The sequence below is a fragment of the Balaenoptera acutorostrata genome, unplaced genomic scaffold, assembly GCF_949987535.1.
Source record: "Balaenoptera acutorostrata unplaced genomic scaffold, mBalAcu1.1 scaffold_1115, whole genome shotgun sequence".
Classification (NCBI taxonomy): Eukaryota; Metazoa; Chordata; class Mammalia; order Artiodactyla; family Balaenopteridae; genus Balaenoptera; species Balaenoptera acutorostrata.
The window spans coordinates 16,404-37,839 of record NW_026645798.1 but is presented as its reverse complement, the minus strand read 5'-3'; the positions used below and the strand labels follow the sequence as shown (position 1 = coordinate 37,839).

Genomic DNA, 21,436 nt, shown 5'->3' with positions numbered 1-21,436 from the left:
CAGGATACACATGTGAAAAAGAAAGTCTGCAATTCCCCACTACCAGGTGCCAGTCAAGCTGACTGGGGTACATTTTCTTAGTCTACACGCATTTATTGGTCATTTTACACACAGGCAGAATTGTGAAAAGTCAGGACAGAATTCCCATCTAAAGGGGTTCATGATGTAGTTATAAAGATACTACTGTACAGGCAATCATCTATGAAACATCAAGATAATTATTAAATGTTAATTTGTGAGAGTGGAGAGGAAAGAAGATGCGCAAGGCTGGAATAGTGAGGGAGGCGTGGATGAACGGTGGGATTCTGATGCATGGAGCGAGGAGCAGACACTTTCCAAATGAGAGCTGCCTGCTTAGAAACGGTAAGAGATGAGTATGTGTGGGGTGGAGGTGTAGCTTTCACTCCACGGAGCACCTAAGTGAAGCACCTGGATGTCACTGTCACACAGTCAAAGGGCTGCTGCATTCTGACATCCGAAAGCCAGTTAGAAATGGAGACACTCGGGCCTTGTCCCAGGCCTAATGAATGTGGATCTGCATTTGTACAAAATCCACAGGGCATCCTTACACACATTCAAGTCTGCTAAGGGTCCCTATGGACCCCTGAGAACAACTGGGAAGTGTGGAATGGGAGTGGGTGGGTGCAAGTGGGAGGAGACAGGAGAGCTGAATTCACCACCCAGTTCATTCACTTATTTGCAGAGAGAACTTGGAAAACCATTTAACTTGATAGGGCCTCAGTTTCCTCATCAATAGAGTACGGTTGACTAGAAATGTTCATCAGAATTCCATAACAGAAGAACGCTGACTGCCAATCAGAGTCTTACATGAAACCTGAATGTGGAAGACAGTTCCAAGCCAAGCGCCCACTCATCCCACATAAAACGCACCGTGACAGCAAAATCAGAAGGCTGTGTATTAATGCTGCAAAGTACTATTTTTGCTGATTTTTGAGGAAACATCTTAGAATTCTTCTGTTAATCAGAGAGAAGCAGATATAGATGAAGCAGTAGGGAAAATGCCAGGCAGTACTTCCGTTCTATGTTAGGGTACTTCCAGCCATATTTTCCACCTGGGGTTATATATCAACTTCGTTATCCACTTCAGATCGACAAATATTTATTGAGTTATTATTTTGCCTAGAGCAAACCCATGCTCTAGAAAAGAGTTAACCTAAATATTAAATATAAACATAAACACAGATACACATGTGTTGTAGAATGTGGCTGTCCAGGGGGGAAGGACATTAGGAAACTCACACGTATCGAGCATATACCAAGTGCCAGGTTTGGTGCTTAACACTTTCCATGAATTATCTCATTTAGTTTATCAGCAGCCCTACAGGAAAGTGCTATTATCATCATTTTAAAAGGAAGACACAAAACCACAGAGGTTACTTTTCCCAAAATCACACAGAGAGAAAGTGATGGAGACACCCTTGGATCCCAAGTCTCTCTTTCTCTCTAAGCCTTTTCCTTAGCTTCCAACTCACGCTGATGTCAATAAACCTAACCATCAAAGCGGAAAGGATTACAAATTTCCCCAGCAACAGGGCATCATGATTGCCTATGACAATTCTATCTACATCAGTGGTTCTCAGACCTGGTTGGACGTAAGAACCACTTGCAGAGCCTTTGAAAATCCAGATGGCTAGGCTAAACCCCAGCCCAATTAAATGAGACTCTCTCCTGCCTCTGCTCGAACGGAACCCAGGTTTAGCTCTCAGAGCCCCAGGTGAAGTGATATGGAGACTGAAGATCTCAAAGATTAGTTTACTTTCTAACTAGGAAAACTCCTCTAGGGAAAGCTTTACCAGCGTCAATGACTACATAGACAATTACATACACCTCGGGAGCTAGGCATGCTAGGAAGCCCTGACTTTTCCATCTAGTTCTTCAGATCAAAACGTTCCATTTTAAAACATTTTCTAAGACTTCCTAATTCAAGTATAAATGTCTTGCACTTTTTTTTTTTTTTTTTTTTTTTTTAGTTTTGCTTTTGTTTTTGTTTTTTTTTAAATGACTAAATCAACAGTGCCTGGCACATAGTAAGTGCTATTATGATTTTTTCTTTTTTTTTTTTTTTTTGGCTGTGTTGGGTCTTCGTTTCTGTGCGAGGGCTTTCTCTAGTTGCGGCGAGCGGGGGCCACTCTTCATCGCGGTGAGCGGGCCTCTCACTATCGCGGCCTCTCTTGTTGCAGAGCACAGGCTCCAGATGCGCAAGCTCAGTAGTTGTGGCTCACGGGCCTAGTTGCTCCGCGACATGTGGGATCTTCCCAGACCAGGGTTCGAGCCCGTGTCCCCTGCATTGGCAGGTAGACTCTCAACCACTGCGCCACCAGGGAAGCCCCTATTATGATTTTTATTGCCTGATGATGGGCTTGCTTTGCAGGTTTCCATGACTTTGCAGCTGTGGCTGTAAATGCTATGAGGATGACATGGTCCTAGTTCTGAAGGTCAGGGGCAATGCTGGGCAGCTTACCAGCATCAAACTTATTCTGAAGTTCCTATTCAGGATTTCTTTCTTTCCTTCTTTCTTCCTTCCTTCCTTCTTTCCTTCCTTCCTTCTTTCCTCCTTCCCTCCCTCCCTCCCTCCCTCTTTCTTTCTTTCTTTCTATCTTTCTTTCTCTTTCTTTCTTTTTCTTTCTTTCTTTCTTTCTTTTTCTTTCTTCCTTCCTTCCTTCCTCCTTCCTTCCTTCCTTCCTTCCTTTCTTTCTTTCTTTCTTTCTTTCCACATCTGCCTTTACTGTGAGCAGCAGGTGGGACACTTCCAGCAATAGTTTAAAAAAAAATTAATTTACAAAAACCAAGATTCAATGAATCCACCTGGTTGGATCCCTTAGGAGCTCATATGTAGATGCCAACCCAGAGCAACAGGAAGAGAACTCCAAAGTCAATGAATAGCAAGGTCACCAAGGAGATGAGAAGCTTTTTGTACATATCATGAGTGTGCTTGGTGGAGGTGGCTTCATAAACAAAGTACCAGCGAGTGAAGAACCAGACAATAGCCAACAGCCCCATGGTCAGATAGGGGAAGACAGCCAGGTTCCCTGGGATGGTGTATCTGTTCACGGCCTTGAGCTCCATTTTTCTGGACACAGAGTAATCCACCAGTTTGCCCCGTCTGGGTTTGCATCTGCTGCTTTGGACCTTCCTGTTGGGGTTCAGGCAGAGGTTGTGATAGCATCAGGAAGACTGCCCAGAATGATCCTCTGGGCCTTTGCACCTGCTGTTCTTTTTGCCTGGAATGCTCCAGTGACCTCTCTCCTCACTTCACAAATTGGCTCTTCACTTAGCATCATTGGAATCCTGGTATGCAGGCCACCATACTCCTCTCCTCACACATTTTGGTCTCAGACACTTTTCCTTCATTCTGTAGATTGCTTATTGAGATTGAAAAGATGTATTAAATTTCTTCTGGGCCAGTTCAGCTTTCAATGTGCGTAAATCTGAAACTGCTTGTTTTCTCACCTTAATTTCTGTTATCAGTTTCATTTTGTCAGTATCCAATTTTCTCTTAAGTTGGTCAATAGCATGCTGTACTTCAGTGATCTCGATGATAAGGTAATTCTTAGAGTTTGTGATGGTTGCCAGATTCTTTGGTCTCATCTTGATCTCCCTGGCTCCAAGCTGAATGAGCAATTTTTTATAGTAAAGTTCCAAATCTTCTCGAAGTTTTGTTAAAACCTCCTCCAATGATGCTGCAACTTTCTTTGTTTCAAAGTACTTTTTCTTCCAAACATCACAAGCATGATATCGCTTTAATTTGCCTTGTTCCAATAGCCTTTCAACTTTTTTTATTAGTTCTTCTCTAATTCTTTCCAGATATCTTCTTTCTTCCCTTACTTGTTTCATTTGTTCGATAATATTCTCTCTCTCAATCTGTAATAACAATATATCAGTTATTCCTGGAGAAAGAGCAGGTTGACAAGGAACTGAAGGAAAATCAATAAGGTCTGGTAGGCTGATGCACTCTTTTTTACCTAGCTGATTGTCCTCTCTTCTAATGATATTAGTTCTATCATCTTCAGTTTTCCAAAGAAACTGACTTTTTTTGCCGCTAAAATAATCATCATCTGAATCTTCCTGTGATCCTGGCAATTCAGCATTTCCAATTTGATTATTTCCAGTCTGATTTTCATTTGGAGTGGCTTTTCCCCCAGCTCTGATGAGGAAGGTCGACTTGGACTGAGGGACATATTCACCAGCGTCTGAATGGGGTAATCTTGTAGGGTTTTTTAAAATCTTTCTTCATTGAAGTAGTATTTAATAAAGGTTATAACAGATTTTTGGCTTGTTTAAGATAGCATTCCACTCATTTCTGGTCTCTCTCAAATCGGCCTTTCCGGAGAGGGAGAGCGGAGAGGATAGGTGTCTGGTCGCGTTAGCATCCCACCGCTCTGTCTTGCACTTTTAACTAACCAAAGGAACACACATGAATAGGTCCGGGAGGTGTTTGGCTGAGCCTCCCTTGAAAAGCAGTTTCAAAATGAACTGAGTTCATTCCAACTGTTGCCACAACTGCCATCTCCTGTTTATTCCCTTGGCAGCTGCCACCAATACACACGTTCAGTGTCTGAGATCAAGAGGAGGGTGCCCACTGGATTCTGAAATGCCAAGAGGTGGAATCAGAGGATGGACAGCAGAGAAGACGGTACGCTCTAAAACCTGAGCACCTTCAAAGCATGATCTCCGTTTGTCCCAATTAAAGCATCACTTGGCATTGATGGATAAAGAAAATCTCAGACGGGGATTGTGGGCAAGCCTGCAAAATAGCCATTTATCCTATTGCTTTGTGTTCTGTTAGGAGCACTGGTTCCACCTCCACCCACAATGAGGCACAGGGTTGCCGGTTCAGCCTGTGGGTTCTCCTGAGCTGCTCTGATCACCACTGCTTAAGCAGCCTACTCTTTTTTCCAATTCCAAGTTCTTAATTCAGGGTCATAGAATCCAGTTTACTTTTATACGTCATTTTTAATCACTTGTATCTATATTTTCAGCAAGAGTTCTAAGATTTCTCATTGAATTCTGTGATTAGATTTCCATTGTCCAATTCTCTAAATTTATCCTGGTTTCAGTGAACCCTGCCGATCTGTTGACACTTGTTGTTTTCCTTTGCTTTTGGTCAGCCGGATCCACTTTCAAGCACTCTTCCGGGAAAGGGCACTCCGTGTTCTATCCTTTAAATCTAGCAGGGGCTGGAAGACACTAAAGAATAGGCTGCTTAAAATCTGGAGGATGGTATGCCAGTACAAAGACTCTGAGGCAGACGGGGATTATTCAATTATCACCAGACGGTGACTTCGAAAAAAAATTCCCAAGAGGAGCCTCCAGAGGGGGGAGGTAAAAAATGCATGTAAGGTTAACTGTGAGTGTGGCATTGCCTCATTCAGAGAAAAGAGAATGTTCCCAGCATCAAACAAGAGAATGGGCAGGCTGACCTAACTCTAATGGGCACTTTGTCCTCAGAGAGTCACAAAGCACTCCTCTCAGAACCCCACCAGTTCAAGACCTGGCTCCAACACACACCAATTACGTGGCCCTTGCAAGTTACTGACGGTCTCTGAACCCATTGTTTACGATGGGATTGTAGTAGTTCTTATCTCATAGGGTTGGTATGAGGTAATGCTTAGAACAGGGCCTGGCCTATAGTATATGCTCAGTAAATCGCAGCTTATTATTTCTGTCAGTATGTTCCAAACAATTCATCCCTCTAGGTCTAATCTGCGTACATATGACAAGTTAAAGTACTGGTGGTCTACTTATTTCCAATTATCCTTGGAAGCTAATGAGGCAGTGATTTTCTGAAGACCACTAAGTTGAATGTAGCTTTGTTTGGGGGGAAAAAAATCAGAACAAAATAAAAGAACTCAGAAAGCCAGTCGTGTGTGCACAGGTCTCTGGGAACAGCCTCTGCTGACCGTTACTACACAAGCAAAAGCAATCTCAATCCTTTCTCACTCTTGCCACTGACGTGTGTGCTCTCCCCTCACCCACATTCTTCTCATTGCAGCTGCTTTCTTTGGCCAAATCGGCCAACTTGATGGGTATGTTCAAACAAAAGAATCAAGGAAAGACTAAAACCATGGCACAGACACGCTTTTAACCCTCAGCATTTATGCATTTAAGCCTTCAGAGCTTAATCAAAGTTTTGGCTTTTTATAAGAAGTGTTTGATGAAAAAAATGGACATATGCGCTGGGTCAAATGCCCTCAGGGATAAAAACAAAGTCCCAATTCTCTTTTGCTTAACAAAGTATTCTTAGCAATGAAAATCAATTTAGTGCTGCATTAAAGTACGAGGTAATAATGGTATAAATGAGTCAGACTGACTGATACTTTGACCAAGTAGCATTTTTATTATTATTTTTTAAGAATATTCATAGGTATATATAAAGGAAGCAAAAGCGGGTCACCAACTTGTAGTTCAAAAGTAATCTTTCATAAAACATTTAGATAGACCCATTGCATTTTAATGAGAGGCAGTACTGTACTGGTTAGTAATGGCAACCTGGGTTCAAATCCCAGCTCTGACACTGCTATGTGACCTTAGGTGAGGTAATGACTCTTTGGGGCTTCTCTCTAAAATTGGAACAATGATACTAGTACTACCCTATAGGATTGCTTTGATATGAATTATCTTTAAATGAGTTAATTTGAAGCACTTAGAATGGTGCTTATTAATGCTATTTAAGTATTGGCTTTCATTGTTATTTCATAAAATATTGAGGAAGTCAGTCTTTTTTGGAGATGAGTACTGCTGCAGTATTGGCTTGGGTTGGTGGTGGTAGTTCCTTCCTAAGATATAAATAACCACAATCCCTCTTGGGCTGCAGTTCACAATCATGATTTCTTCTCTCAACTCCTAGATCATTTAGAAGGTTTATTTTTCCATCTATCATTTGCTGTTCTGTATGTTTTTACTTCAACATTTAGATCTCAAAGAAACTCCAAGCTTTTTCAAGGAAGCATGACTTTTTGGTTTCCTAAACCCTTTAACATCTAGTACAAAGTAATGCTCTATAAATCTTTGGATGGCTGGATGAATGAGCCTTATTCATTGCTAATTAATATATTTGTAGATAATTTGGAATGAGCCCATAGGTTCATTAGCCAATTAATTGATGACCTAAGACTGTTAGCTTCTTGAGGACAATTTAGGTCACGGACGCGGGTCCTCGACAAGTACGTAGGTACCTCCATGATCAACTTTCTACTTTCTAGCCTTCTTTATCATTTCAGTCTTAGTAAAACTAAACTGCTTATATTTTCCTAAACATATCAGAATGTTTATACCTCTGTACTTTTGCTCCTACCAATTCCCTTGACTTTCTTCTATGGATAACTCAAACTCATCTTCTAACTCAAAATAAGTGACCAACTTATGCAGAAGAAGGTCATGTTAAGCAATATACCTTTAACTAAGAAACCTTCCCTAAAACTTGAATAAGTAGACCAGTTATCTATTTTAGCATAACAACCACACTGAAACTGTTAGTGGTTTAAAACAAGATTGTTTTTATTATTTCTCATGTTTCTGTAAGTTGACTGGGCTAGTTGGATGGTTCACATGCAGAATGTCCTCTAAGGTTGCAGTCAGATGTCAGTAGGGCAGCAGTCATGGAAAGGTCCAACTGGTCAGAACACTGAAAATAGCTCTTTCTCATGGCCAACAGCTAATTCTGGCTGTCACATGGGAGTTCAGCTGTGGCTGGTGATGAAAGCACCTGTACACAGGCTCACTAGGTGAACTGAGATTCTCACATCATGGCAGATGGGCTGCCCAGAGGGTACACTGCAAGCGTAAGCCTTCCCAGACCGGAAGGGCAAGCTGCCAGTACCTTAGTCACAGAGCCCAACCAGAACCAAGGGCAGGGAACAAAGACCTCACCTCTCAATGGGAGGAGCACCAAAGAATTTGTAGCTGTCTTATCTGGCAAAATAGTTACATGTGCTCCTTTAACAATCCACATATACCTATTTTTAACATGGATTATGTTTTAACTAGAACACTTAAGAGTATAACATAAAGGAGCTTACAGTGAAAGAGTCTAAGTGGCTAGCACTGTGCTGGATACAAATTAGATCACAGCCAAGTGATCAAGAGGGAGGTTAGTTCAAGGGCCAGAGAGCCTGGTGTGGAAGCTCCTCGCCTCTTTGTTCCTGGCAATATCACCTTGATCGTGTCACTTAGGAATAAGAACCTGAGGCTCAAAGTAACTAAGTTTTATATTTAAGTGAATTCATACTTAAGCTTGATGCCAGGCACCGAATACGCCTCTTATAAATGGTAAATACTACCTTCTCCTAAAATGCTTAATACACTTTTTCAAGACTCATCTAGTCCTGGTCATATATTTATTAGCTAGCTATGTTCTCACACTTATGTGAGGACACAAGCTTTCTTCAAATATTTGAAGAGCCCTAAAACAACTGCTGTTTTATATGAACGGCTTAATCATCTTTTGTATTGCTCTGAGATGTAGAAATTACAGGTATGCAGATTTAATCTCAAGGTAAGAACTTGTAGTCCATTTCCTCTACAACATAATCCTCTAAAACATAATGAGTTTCTAATCACTAGAAATGCTTAAGTGAGACCAAATGATTATCTTCAGAAAGATTAGACTCATGATCTCAAAGGTCGCTTCTAGTCTAATGTTTTATGAATTAGGATTAAGTACTTTCAATTTATTCCCTTTTGGAATACAACTTCCCCCTTTTCCCATGCACCATGGTCAAAGGAATCCTTTCAAATGGAGCAGAGGGTTTTCAAAAGTCATTTGAAATAACTGAATAAAAAACAGAACCAAAGTAAAAAGTATTTCTTGAACTTGACCTTAGTACTCAGATTCCCAAGAGTGTATCCAAAATAATGAGACATTCTTCTTTAAAAAAAAGAAAAACAAATACCGTATTCTAACACATATATATGGAATCTAAAAAAAAAAAAAAAAAGGTACTGATGAACATAGTTGCAGGGCAGGAATAAAGATGTAGACCTAGAGAATGGACTTGAGGACATGGGGTGGGAGGGAGAAGCTGGGGCGAAGTGAGAGTAGCATCGACATATATACACTACTGAATGTAAAACAGCTAGTGGAAAGCAGCAGCATAGCACAGGGAGATCAGCTCGGTGCTTTGCGATGACCTAGAGAGGTGGGATAGGGAGGACGGGAGGGAGGCTCAAGAGGGAGGGGATATGGGGACATATGTATGCATATGGCTGATTCACTTTGGTGTACAACAGAAACTAACACAGTATTGTGAAGTAATTATACTCCAATAAAGATTAAAAAAAAAAATGATCAACTTTCTCTCTATGCCTGGGCTCTTCAGTTGTAGATTTTATGGTAATATATGGCTACAAAAATCCTGTGCCACCGTGTCTTTGTGAGCTAATCCCCATATCACATATTACCTGATATCATCTTTCTATTCAGAAGCTCACACAAAGCAGACAAATGCTGGGTCAAAACCCTGAATTCACAAGAAGTTATTTAGAGGGAAGGGATTAGGGAGTCCCTGTCAGATGTCATTCAACTCTCAGAAAATCCTTCAGTTCTAGTTCTTCCCATGGAAAACATCAGATAATTTTTATTATTTGTTATTGTGCAGAAAAAAAAATGCTAGATATCCAATACGGTTCCTACCAAACTAGCTCTCCAATGTGGTATGTCGGATGCCATAATGGAACGTTTTTAATCAGTTCCCTTTGGAGGTCACTTGGTTACTCAGAAGCATGTTGGTACATGTCTCTATAAGAAGCAGCAGTAGTTCCTGTCATCTGTCAATCAGGATTTATTCTTCTTTGACAGAGAAAATAAACAAAATATTTTCAAAATTAACAACAATCACTTCTAGAGCTTGATGTTAAGAAGCAAAGCAATAATTTGCAGTTTCAAGCAAAGACTTCAAAAGCATCACAAATGAAATGCACCGAGTTTCTTCCCATGCATTTGACTGCAAACTTGGAGAAAAAGATAAACATGACATGTATTCTCTCTTCTTTATGCCTAGCTTTACTTATTCATGTGGATTAATTTTGATGAATGGATTAAATTTCTCTGAGTTATATCTTGTCTCTTTTTCTTTGCTTACAGCTTACTTCAGTCAAAGAGTTTAGGGATATAGACTCTGATTATCCTCAGCACTGGAACAAATTGTATTAGCTACTTATGAATAGTCAGGGAAACCAGAGAAACCTGCTTTTTCACTTTATTCATTTGCTGCTCTCTCATCCATCCTGCTATGAGTTTGTCAGTCTAGTTTTTGCCCTTTTTGTAGCCCTACTTATTTTGATAAACCTCTACAGCAATTTATATGTACAAAAAACACATAGTCAGACTTCTATTATTAAATAGAACAGATTTAAATACCGTTACAAGGAAGACAATGGCATAAACACACCATTTGATTGAGGTAGTTGTATGAATGTACCTAAAATAAATTGTTATTCTTCAGAAAATAACCATCTCTCCAAAATTAGAGTCCAAAATCTTGTTATAGTTTGTTGGTGTTCATGCCTCTAGGAAAGCTGATCACAGGCCTGTCAGGATACATGTCTGGTGAACGAACCATTGAATGCACTCTCCAGGGAAGTAGTAGACACACTCTAGAAGATTCCCATGTAGAAATGTTTTAGTTTTCAACTTTTCTTTGCAATACTGAAGGTACCACTAATTGATACAGAAGACTATTTAAACAACTATGTTTAATTGTGCTATTAATATACACAATCTGTGATAAATGCATATTCAGTCCAAAATGGTTGTCAGCTACTGCTATCCCTTCCAATTTTCTGATATAACAGGTATAAAATCATTGAGAGAGATCAAACTCTTAACACTGGGAGAAAAACTAGTAAAAATAAGAAAGAGCTATAAAATCTATGGAGTGAATTTGGATTAGTTATTGGCAACGGACACAGGCTTCCCAAGGAGAAAGCAATCTGATTCACCAGCTTGAAAGCAGTCAGAGAGACTCCTTTGGTTGGGCTATTCTTTTGCCTGTCCCCTAACTAGGTAAACCAGCTCTGTACCAGTCAGTTCAGCCACTGTCCCACAGCCAAGAGGTGGCTAGAGAAGTACCATCTAATAGAAATCCCTCTTATAGCCACTGGACAGTTTCAACAATCGCATAATAATAAAATAGGAAGCGAAGGGAGGAAGGGGTCATGTCCCCTTACGTGTGCATAGGTTGAATTCCTGAAGAGTACTCAAAGAATTGGAAAGTCAAGAGTTTTTTTTTAAAGCCTCACAGCAGGACATTCCTGAGATGATGTATTTTCAGATGCTCTGCTGGATCAGACTGCCAAAGAACTGGTGGTAACATGGGAAGGAAAGTTGTTACTATGTCCACTGGCAAACACTGGGTCTGCAGAGATTCTCCCTCATTCCAGGATGAATAAGCAAGAAAAGAGCAAAAATAAAAAGATACTTAAGAAAATATACATTAGGACAATGAGAGAACTATCATCCTGAAAATTCAGAAGATTATAATGGCTATTTGTTGGGTTTGACTACCAAATATCTAATTCCTCTCCTTAACAGATCCCCTTAACATTTGAGGAACTAATACCTTCGTGGCAGAAAATGTGTTTGGGGGTCCTGCTGGTCCCTAGCCAAGAGGCAAATTATGACTCAGTTAAGATAAATTAGATACTCTTGCCTGGTATTTCTATCTTCGAGGGTGGTTGAAATTTCCATCCCTGCCATCAGTTGATGGCTCCTCCCATCAGCCTGTTACTGTGGCTCGTTCCAATCCCACTGCTTCTTTGAGCCACTTACAGTGTTGACTGTGTTCCCTCTTCCTTAATTTACCAAGAACCTCTCTCTGTTGAGTTCAACAAAAGAACCAACTGACACAAAGAACACTCTGAGAATCATTTCTGAGGGCAACCAGAATCAAGCGTCTTTTACCTACAAGCATGTAGAGTAACCTTCATACATTGCTGGTGGGGAGTTTAAATTGCTGTGAAAACTTTAAAACAATCTTCAGCAGTTTCTTATAAAGTTAACATTTTCCTGCAACTCAGAATTTCACTCATAGGTATTGACCCAAGAGAAATGAAAACTCATGTCTGTAAAAAGTCTTGTAGAAGAATGTTTACACCAGATTTTTTTGTAATGGCAAAAAACTGAAAATAACCCAAATGTCTATCAATAGGAGATCGGATAAGCACTTTATGGTATTCATATAAAGGAATACTACTCAGCAATAAAAAGAAACTACTTATATACACCACAATATGAATGATTCTTAAAGACATGCTGAGCAAAAAAAAAAAAAAAAAGACAAAACTAATTTATAGTGATAGATTTAAGAAGTAGTTGACCATGAAATTGAGGATCAACTTCAAGGGAGAATAAAGGGACTCCCTGGGATGATTAAAATGCCCTATATCTTGATTGAGGTGGTAGTTACACAGGTGTATACATCTATGACAATTTGTTTAAAAAAATTTAAAAGCCATTAAAATTCATATTTCAAATAGTTTTGCCCCAAAATATAAGAACAAAGTTAGAGAAAACAATCTTTAGCAGATCCCTATACACATTTGACAGACCTAGTAGATAATAATTTTGAAACTTGAATAATGTAGTTTTAAGTAATGTTAAATGCTTAGATTACCCAAAGAATTTTTTTAATTTTATTTTAAAATTATTAAAATTTTAAATAAATATGAACTAGTTTTAAATAATAATTTTAAATAAAGTTAAATAAAAGTGGTATCAACATGACATCAAAGGCACATGCTGTGAGAGAACTGAATGTGTAGTCAACTGAGGAACAGTTCTTAAGGGGCTTGCACGGGCTCACCTGGCTACCCCTCAGGGCCCAGTACAGAGGCAGCAAACTGAAATGTACCATCTTTCTGTGGAAGAAGCCTATTTGCTTATCTCAACACTTTGGCCCAAGTTGCAGGCATTCAATTCAACACACAACTAGGGGCCTACTGAACTACTCTCCAAAAGAGCAGAGGTTAGCAAGTACCATCTTTGCACTCTTTCTCTGCCTTACCCCAGGTCAGTGGTATCTCCAAGAAAGGAGCTTGTACACGTAACTGGCACCCTAGCTTCTGTGGCTGCCATCCAAAAGACACACTCCTTGATAGCCTGGCTCTGGTGGCCAGCAGGACTTGGGTTCATTGGGATGGGAGCAAACAAGGAAACAGTTCTTAACCAGCTATCAGACCAGGGCTCAGTGCAGAAGGAACAGACAGAAACACCCATCTCCCAGTCTTGCCCTGAAATAGATATATTTGCAAACTTTATAAGCTGCAGCCTGAGGATCCAACAACCAATTAGCTTGAGTCTATATGCTTACTGAGATCCTCCCCTGAGGAACACTGATAGGTCTTGGCACACCCTCAACTACTAGCAACAAAGTAGGCTGCTTGGGTCATCACAAATGTTGGAGAGACAACCAACACCTAGGCAAGGTTAAACGAAAAGTTTCAGTTCCTTAATCGTTGAATCCTCAACTCAACAGTTCATTAAAAGGATCACACACCATGATTAAGTGGGTTTATTCTAGGAATGCAAGAATGGTTTAACATTTGCATTATCAATGAGCTTTATCACAGCAACAAAACGAAGGATAAAAATCACACAGTTATCTCATAGATGCAGAAAAAGCATGTGACAGAATTCAACATTCATTCATGATAAAAATTCTCATTGGGTATAAATAAATACTATACTCTCAGGGAGTATAAAGAGAATGTACCTCAACATAGGTAAAGGACATATATTACAAGTCCACAGCTAACATTATACCCACAGGGAAAAGCTGAGCTTTTCCTCTGAGACTAGAGATAAGACAAGGATGTCCACTCCTGCCACTTTTATTAAACATGGTATTGGTAGTCATAACAAGTAATTAGGCAAGAAAAAGAAATAAAAACATCCAAATTGGAAAGGAAGAAGACGGTGTGATCTTATATATAGAAAAACCCTAAAGACTCCACCAAAATACTCTTTAGAACTAATAAATTCAGTAAGGTTGAAAGATACACAATCAACAAGCAAAAATCAGATCTATTTCCATACACTAACAATGAACTATACAAAACAGAACTAAGAAAAAAATCTAACTTACAATAGCATCAAAAAAATAAAATATTACTTAGGGATAAACTTAACTGAAGAGGTGAGAGATCTCTATACTAAAAACTCGAAATCACTGATGAAAGAAATGAAGAAAACACAAATAAATGAAGAGCTATCCCATGTTCATGGATTGAAAGAATATGGTTAAAGTGTCCTTATTACCTAAAGTCATCTTTAGATTCAATGCAATCCCTATCAAAATCCTAATGCATTTTTCACAAAAGTAAGGAAAAACCCGAAAATTCATATGAAACCAAAAAACTGTAACTAGACAAAGCAATCTTGAGCAAAAAGGACAATGTGAGAGGCACCACACTACCTAGTGATTTCAAAATACACTACAAAACTATAGTAATCCAAACAGCGTGATACTGGCATAAAAACAGATATATAGACCAATGGAACAGAATAGAAAGCCCAGAAACAAACCCATACATATATGGGTAATTAATATGACAAAGGATCCAAGAACATACAATGGGGAAAGGACAAGCTCTTCAATACATGGTGCTGGGAAAACTGAATAGCCACATGCAAAAGAGTGAATAGGACCACTATCTTACACCATACAGAAAAATTAACTCAAGATGGATTAAAGACTTGAATGTAAGATCTGAAACCATAAAACTTCTAGAAGGAAACACAGGCAGTTAACTCCTTGATTACAGTCTTGGAAATGATTTTTTGGATTTGACACCAAACACAAAACTCAACAAGTGGAACTATATCAAACTAAAAAGCTTCTGCACAGCAAAGGAAGCCATCAATAAAATGAAAAGGCGACTCACTGAATGGAACAAAATATTTGCAAGTCATGTATCTGATAAAGAGTTAATATCCAAAATACATAAAGAACTCATATAACTCAATAGCAAAACCACCCAAGTGATCAAATTTTAAAATGAGCAGAGGATTTGAACAGACATTTTTCTAAAGATGATGTATAAATGGCCAGCAGGTACATGAAAAGGCATTCAACATTACTAATCATCAGGGAAAAACAAATCAAAACCACAATGAAGTATCACCCCACACCTCTTAGTTGTCTTTTTAGTAATAGCCATTCTAACAAGTGTTGGAAAGGATGTGGAGAAAAGGGAATCCTTGTGTACTATTGTACACTATTGTATTTGTATTGGTAGCAATACAAATTGGTACAGCCAGCTTGATGGCCAGGTCAGCAGGGTCCCACATTTGGTTTAATGCCCTGCTATCGCCATCTTGAAATTCTTAATTTTGAACACCAGCTCCAAGTACTCATTTTGCCCTGGGCCCTGAAAACTATGTAGCTGGTCCTCCAGGGCAAGCTAAGAACTCAAAGGTAGAAAGGCTTTCCAAATAATGAAGTTTAACAAAGTTCACACTCTGAAATCTCAAGGATTCATTTGCTTGACTTCAAAGGAAGTTCCCTACTAGTGTCAATTCTTCAGAAGGTGGAGAAGGCAAGAAAGGCAAAACAAATGGAAAATTCTTTTTATTTCTGAAAAATAGATAATTTAGTTATTTTGTTCCTGTTAAACATGTCAGAAATAGCCAGATTGATTATTTAAGACAGACTTTTCCTCTACTCTGAATTATTTTCCTAATAAGGTGAATGGAGGACAAATAGGCAGCATAATTAATGTCAACTGTAATGTGATAAAGAGGAAAGAAGGTTGTCCTTTTCTTTTCTAAGCCTTTGGAATAATTATAATGCAGATAGGTAACACATGGACACAATATTATATCAGCCTCATGGCTGAGAATTTCTTTACTTGCCACATAGCCCAAATCCTGAGCCCTTGGCAAGTGTTACCTCAATTCCAATAGATTTAAGTAGGAAACCTAAAATCAGGAGAATGGTTCCATCGTAAAACATTAAGGGTTGTAGAGGAGCAGATCAAAGGGCCGATCAAAGGAGATCTTACATAAGATCAGCAGAGTGGGTGTAGGTCAAAATAGAAATAACCTACCCTACGGAAAACTCCAACCCATTCTCCCATCCCTTTTCCTGCTCTATTGCACTTTTCCTTTTTACCAAACTTTTTAATGTAAGCTCCAAAAAGGCAGCAATCTTTCTTCACTGATATATCCCGAGCTGTTAGAACAATGCTTGGCACATAGTTGGTTGAATGAATGACCAGACCACTGGGAGGATTCTTCATTGTACTTGCCTTGTTCCTGCTGGGCGAACAGCTAGAAATCTAAAGCTCAGAGAGGAAAAACAGGCTGTAGCAAAAAGAGTGATAATTATACTGTAAAAAAAAAAAAAAAAAAAAAAACCCAAAGAACTTGAGCTAGGTTTGAAAATGAGTAGGACAGAAACTGCAGGAGCCTTCTGATATTCATCATTTGTGCTCCCAAACTCTTTTTAAAATGTTAAAACCTGAAACATGTAACCACAAAGCCTGCTTTCCATTTTAGAATTAACTGGTATAGGTCAACGCATGAGTTAAAACAAAACTGTCTTCTAAAAGCCAGATACTTCTAAGCTAACAGGTTAGCTAATGGTACTTAATCCTTGCTGGATGCCTCTGGCTTACTTATGGCTTTGTCGGCTTATTTGTGACTGCTTCTCACATCAGGGGCCTAATTACCTCTTTAGTGCTCCCTGTCATCCTTTCTGGGGGCGGGGCTGAGAGCTCGTAACAGCTCTCAGCCTGGGCCATTCTCTGTCCTGCTCCAACCCCTTCCTTCCCACTGTCTGACCTGAATTTAGTCACAAAATGCACTGGTCCCGTTATTTCTCCTGCTCAGAACCTTCTACGGTGAAGCAGCTTTCATAACCTGGCCCTGCTGGGGTTGTTTAGTTCGGCTGTGGGTGTTTGTTTTATACAACAGAATTGTACTGAGCAGAATACACTGGGAATCCAGAGCTGCTACCACTCTCTTAAGTTCAGTGTCTTCGTACGCCAAGTACGGGTCAAAGCTCCTGCCCCCAGTGCCTCGTAGCTCATCCTCCCGTGCAAGGTTGGAATGAGATAATGTGATAAAAATATTTTGCAGGTTGCAAATGCTAGCCAGGAGGGAACCGGTCTGAGCCTCACTGTTCCTAGGCTTGACTGAAGAACCCACAGTTTGGGTCTGTAGGACTCTTTCATGACAAATAATATTAACCAAATCAAGTTTATGTAAGCAAAAAAAAAAATGAGAACTTGTTACATTCATGATTGGGAACAAAGAGCCAAAATACAGGCCTCAGGAAGGACCAGAAAGTGGACAGCCTTGGGAACATGCTTCATTCTCCTATCTGTGGGTCCACTTTTTTTTTTTTTAATCTGCAGACACTTCCTTTGTGCTTCAGTTTACTCCATGCAGTGTGGTCCTACCCACTCCTGAATTTACATGTGACTACTCCATCTGCCCACTGCTCTGGGTCCCAATTCCCCCATCTCAGTTGACTGACTGGCTATGTCAGAGTCAGGTGTCTACCTCTGAACTTCTCTATTAAGGCAGGGTAAGTGACCATGGCTGCTAGGGACACACCCCCTGTACGGACACCCAGAGTCCCTTCACAGGTTCTAGGGGAGCCCCTGAAGGGTAATCACAACAACTTGAACCTAAGGGAAGAAGAGAAAACTGAGGCATATAGTATGGCTCAGGGTCAAGGAGTCAGCATCTGATTGAGGCCTGATTTTGAGACTGTCATACACCATGCCCTAAACCCAATCCCCAGGAATGGAGCCAAGAGGTAGAAATAATGTCTGAAAAGTCCACCTGTATTACTTTCTTAGGGCTGCTTTAACAAATTTTCACCAACTCGGTGACTTGAAAGAGAAGTTGATTCTCTCAGTTCTGGAGGCCACAAGTCTGAAATCAAGGTGTCCGCAGGGTCACACTCCCTCCAAAGGCTCTAAGGGAGAACATTCTCGAAACTCTTCCAGATTCCAACAGCTCCAGATATTCCTTGCGTTGTGGCAGCAAAATTCTGATTTCTGCCTCTGTCTTCACATGGCCTTTCTTTTTTGTCTGTTTCTTTTCTTTTGTCTCTTATAAGGATATTGTCATTGGATTTAGGGCCCACTTGGGTAATTCAGAATGGTCTCATCTCAAGATCCTTAACAAATACTCTTTTCCAAAGTAAGGTCACATTCACAGTTTACAGAAATCAGGACATAGGCATATCTTTTGCAGGGGCCACCATTCAACTCACTACAGCATCTGTTTCACTAAAGAACAGCATTCCAAAGCTCAGAGGGCTGAGGAAGAAGAGGACTCTTTTGCTTGGGGCTTGTGATTGGAACATGTGAAAACATGGACGGAAAAACCTCGAAAATCAGAAGCTAAGGGTATCGGATACTGGGACTTAGAGGACCTTACTGGCTCCAGAAACAGGATAAACAGCAGGCCTAATGGCCATGAGGACAAAGATTGGAAGGATTCCCCTGAGGAACCCCAAAGTTACTGAATACAAAGATGAGAGGGTGAAGTGCCTCCCTGCCACAAAAAAATGTTTCTTCAAGTTTTCTTATGATTGCTGCTCGTCTATTAACCTCCATAGGCTGGTGTGCTCCGAGCCATCTCAGTTTCCAATACATATATGGAATTAAAGTTTTCAGCTGCTTTTTCTTCTAAATAGCTTAACATGAAATAAAACATCCTAGTTTTGTAAAGGACATAAAAATTTTCTCCTAAGGGAAGCAATATATTAGTCCCCTAACACCTTGATGTATATTTAGTTCACTGGATAATTTTTTTCCCTGAATGGCAGTAAAAACAAAGCCAATAGGCAAGGGATAAGCAGGCATCAATGGGACCAACATTTATTGCTCACACCCTGCTCTTTAAAATCCCTGTGTAGACAAACTGGAGGATTACAAAGAAACCACACCCATTACCTTTGATCGACAGCATCCCCATCCTACAAAAACAGCTCTAGAATATTTGCATCTGAGGGAAACATGAACCTAGACGTGTAGTTAAAAGCAGAGGATTGGGGTGGCTAGAATATAGATTTTGCCTCTTTCACAATTTTGCTTAACATCAAGTTTTATTTGATTAAGCAAAGTATAAAACATCAACAACAGTATTTCTAGGTATGATGAGTACAAGAGATGCAGAGAAACTGTTGCCCTCTTCATGAAGGAAAAAAACATTGCTAAGAGAAGAGAGTAAAAATGCAACTTTTGAGTTTAAGATTTTCTTTCGCATTATCTTCACACAAACAATTGTGGGTTTGTTTGGGTTTTGTAGTGTTTTTATGTAAGTCCACTATGTTATGCAAATACCTGGCTATAAACCTCATAATGAAAACAGTCAAAACTGTTCTTACATTTTCATCTTTGTCAAGGGTGACCAGACTGTAGCGAGAGTGGCTTTGGGTTTTGCTGATGGAGAAAATCTCCTTATTTTAGTTATAACTCCATCTCTAACAGGCATACTATTAAAAATAAAACCTCACATTTCTCTCAAAGTATATTCTCGCATTTGCAAAATCTCATCTGACATGAGAAGGCATTTCCCAACATTCCTTCTCGTTGGAATGTCTGGGCTTGTAACTTTGGGGAGTCATGGTTCATTGTCTGAGATCGCAGACTATAATCCCAGTAGAACAGTTTGAGCCCATACAGCTGCCGTATCTTGTCACACAGAGGACCAGAAAAGGGACTGTGTAACTGAGTGATGAGGGTGGGAGTGGCTGGGATTTGGAGTTGAGGTGGGGCAGACATCAGGGAAGCAATACAGGACACGGCAAGGAGTCCTGTCAGGCAGACAGGTACGCAGAGCCTATGATCCGAATAGTCAGGAGGATCCCACAGGCAATGGTCATCTAGAAGCATGGGAGAGGCCAGGATGCAGGAAGGCCGTAGGCACTTCATCTGGCAAATGACATCCACTCATATGCCTCCCTCACAATTACTGTCATCACCATGGACCTACTTTTCCACTGTAAGTACTTACTATTTTCTTGAAATAGGTATACTTTATTGAAATAAAATTTTAAAGAACTTTATGTTTGTAAATGAGAACACAGAATTACCTGCCATCATTAGTAGGTAACCAAAATAATCAATGTTATTAAATGCTGGCCAACCCTGTTTTCCTGCAGGCCTTTACCCTGCTCTATAGACCTCTAACAAAATGAGATCTTCTCTCTTTGTGAACAAGAGATTAACAGGTTTTAGAGTGTTTGAAAAACATAAGCTGAGCAGCAACTTTCTCCTGGATTTATATGGAAATGTTAAAAGCCGACTGAAATAGACAATGCCCATCCGTGGACCATCAATAGTCTGCCCAATCCACACTTGGGAAATTCCAGACTTAGCATTAACAAGCGTGTCAGCAAGTAGCAAGTTGCATGCACACCAAGTCAGTAACAGGACTCCAGGCCTGTAGATAAGCAGGGCTCTAGAACAAGGGAGGGGGCTGGTTTGCAAAAGAATGGAAGCAAAGTAGCAGAAGAGGAAACAGGGAGGGTTCCAGTGATAAGTTAGAATATATACCAGATCTCTAGTATGATTCACTATGTGTTATATATTATTATATACTCACTATGAAGTATATATTATATACTATACATTACTATGTTACAGTATATAGGTAGTATAAGGTTATGATTAAGTGCCTGGATTCTGAAGTCTGCTACTTAGGATGGAATCTGACCTCTTGTACTTCCTAGCTCTATGAATTTGGATGAGTTAACCTCTTTGAACCATAGTTTACTCATCTAAAAATCCACCTGAAAATGGGCATATAATTAGGATCTATCTCAGAGAATTGTTATGAGGTTTAAATGAGAGAAGTATATATAAGGAACATTAAGAACCTGCTAGATAGTAACCACTATGTAAGTGTTTGCTGGGAGTGGTAGACAGAATAAGGCTCCCACCCAAAGATATCCACATCCTAATCCCTGGAACTTGTGAATATGTTACTTTATATGGAAAAGGGGACTTTGATGGTATTATTAAGGTTAAGGACCTTGAGATGGAAAGATTACCCTAGACTACCTAATTATTTGGGTCCTCAAAAGAACCTTTCATGGCTAAGGTCAGGGTGGGAGGGAGATGTGACCATGGAAGAAGGGTCAGAGAGATACAACATTGTTGAGTATGAAGACAGAAGGGGCCACAAGCCAAAGAATGTGGGTGGCCTCTAGAAGCTGGGAGAAGGAAACTAGTTCTACCCTAGAATCCCCAGAAAGAACAACCCTGTCAACACCTTGTTGTAGTGGCCAGTGAGACTTGTGTTAACTTCGAACCTAGAGAACTATAAAGTAATACATTTGGGTTATTTCAAGCCACTAAGTTTGTGGTAATTTGTTACAGCGACAATAGAAAATACATTGTGATTATTACAAGGTGAGGACTTGGACTCAGCTATATGGCAGGAGCTGGTAAGAAG

General features: G+C 39.9%; 2 protein-coding genes across 2 annotated transcripts; both read right to left on the bottom strand.

Annotated features, from left to right (window-relative positions):
* Positions 1-2,847: 2,847 nt before the first annotated feature.
* On the bottom strand, positions 2,848-3,087 carry LOC130706705 (transmembrane protein 258-like). Its single transcript, XM_057539408.1, has one exon. It carries the CDS (start codon positions 3,085-3,087, stop codon positions 2,848-2,850), a length of 240 nt encoding a protein of 79 aa, XP_057395391.1.
* Positions 3,088-3,384: 297 nt separating this feature from the next.
* Positions 3,385-16,761, bottom strand: LOC130706706 (spermatogenesis-associated protein 1-like). The gene is made up of 4 exons (XM_057539409.1): positions 16,690-16,761; positions 16,066-16,296; positions 15,909-15,937; positions 3,385-4,249 (listed from the first exon to the last, which is right to left on the bottom strand). The coding sequence occupies exons 1-4, from the start codon at positions 16,759-16,761 to the stop codon at positions 3,385-3,387; spliced, it is 1,197 nt and encodes a 398-aa protein (XP_057395392.1).
* Between the last annotated feature and the right edge of the window lie 4,675 nt (positions 16,762-21,436).

Excerpts from the sequence above, each read along its gene's own strand:
- LOC130706705 (XM_057539408.1), bottom strand. The coding sequence starts at position 3,087 with ATGGAGCTCAAGGCCGTGAACAGATACACCATCCCAGGGAACCTGGCT.
- LOC130706706 (XM_057539409.1), bottom strand. The coding sequence starts at position 16,761 with ATGGCCCAGGCTGAGAGCTGTTACGAGCTCTCAGCCCCGCCCCCAGAA. Across the intron at positions 15,938-16,065 it reads GGGTTGGAGTTTTCCGTAGG|GTTTCCTACTTAAATCTATT; the intron begins GTAGGTTATTTC and ends TCCTGATTTTAG. Across the intron at positions 4,250-15,908 it reads TTAAATCTATTGGAATTGAG|AAAGATTTTAAAAAACCCTA; the intron begins GTAACACTTGCC and ends ACTTCAATGAAG.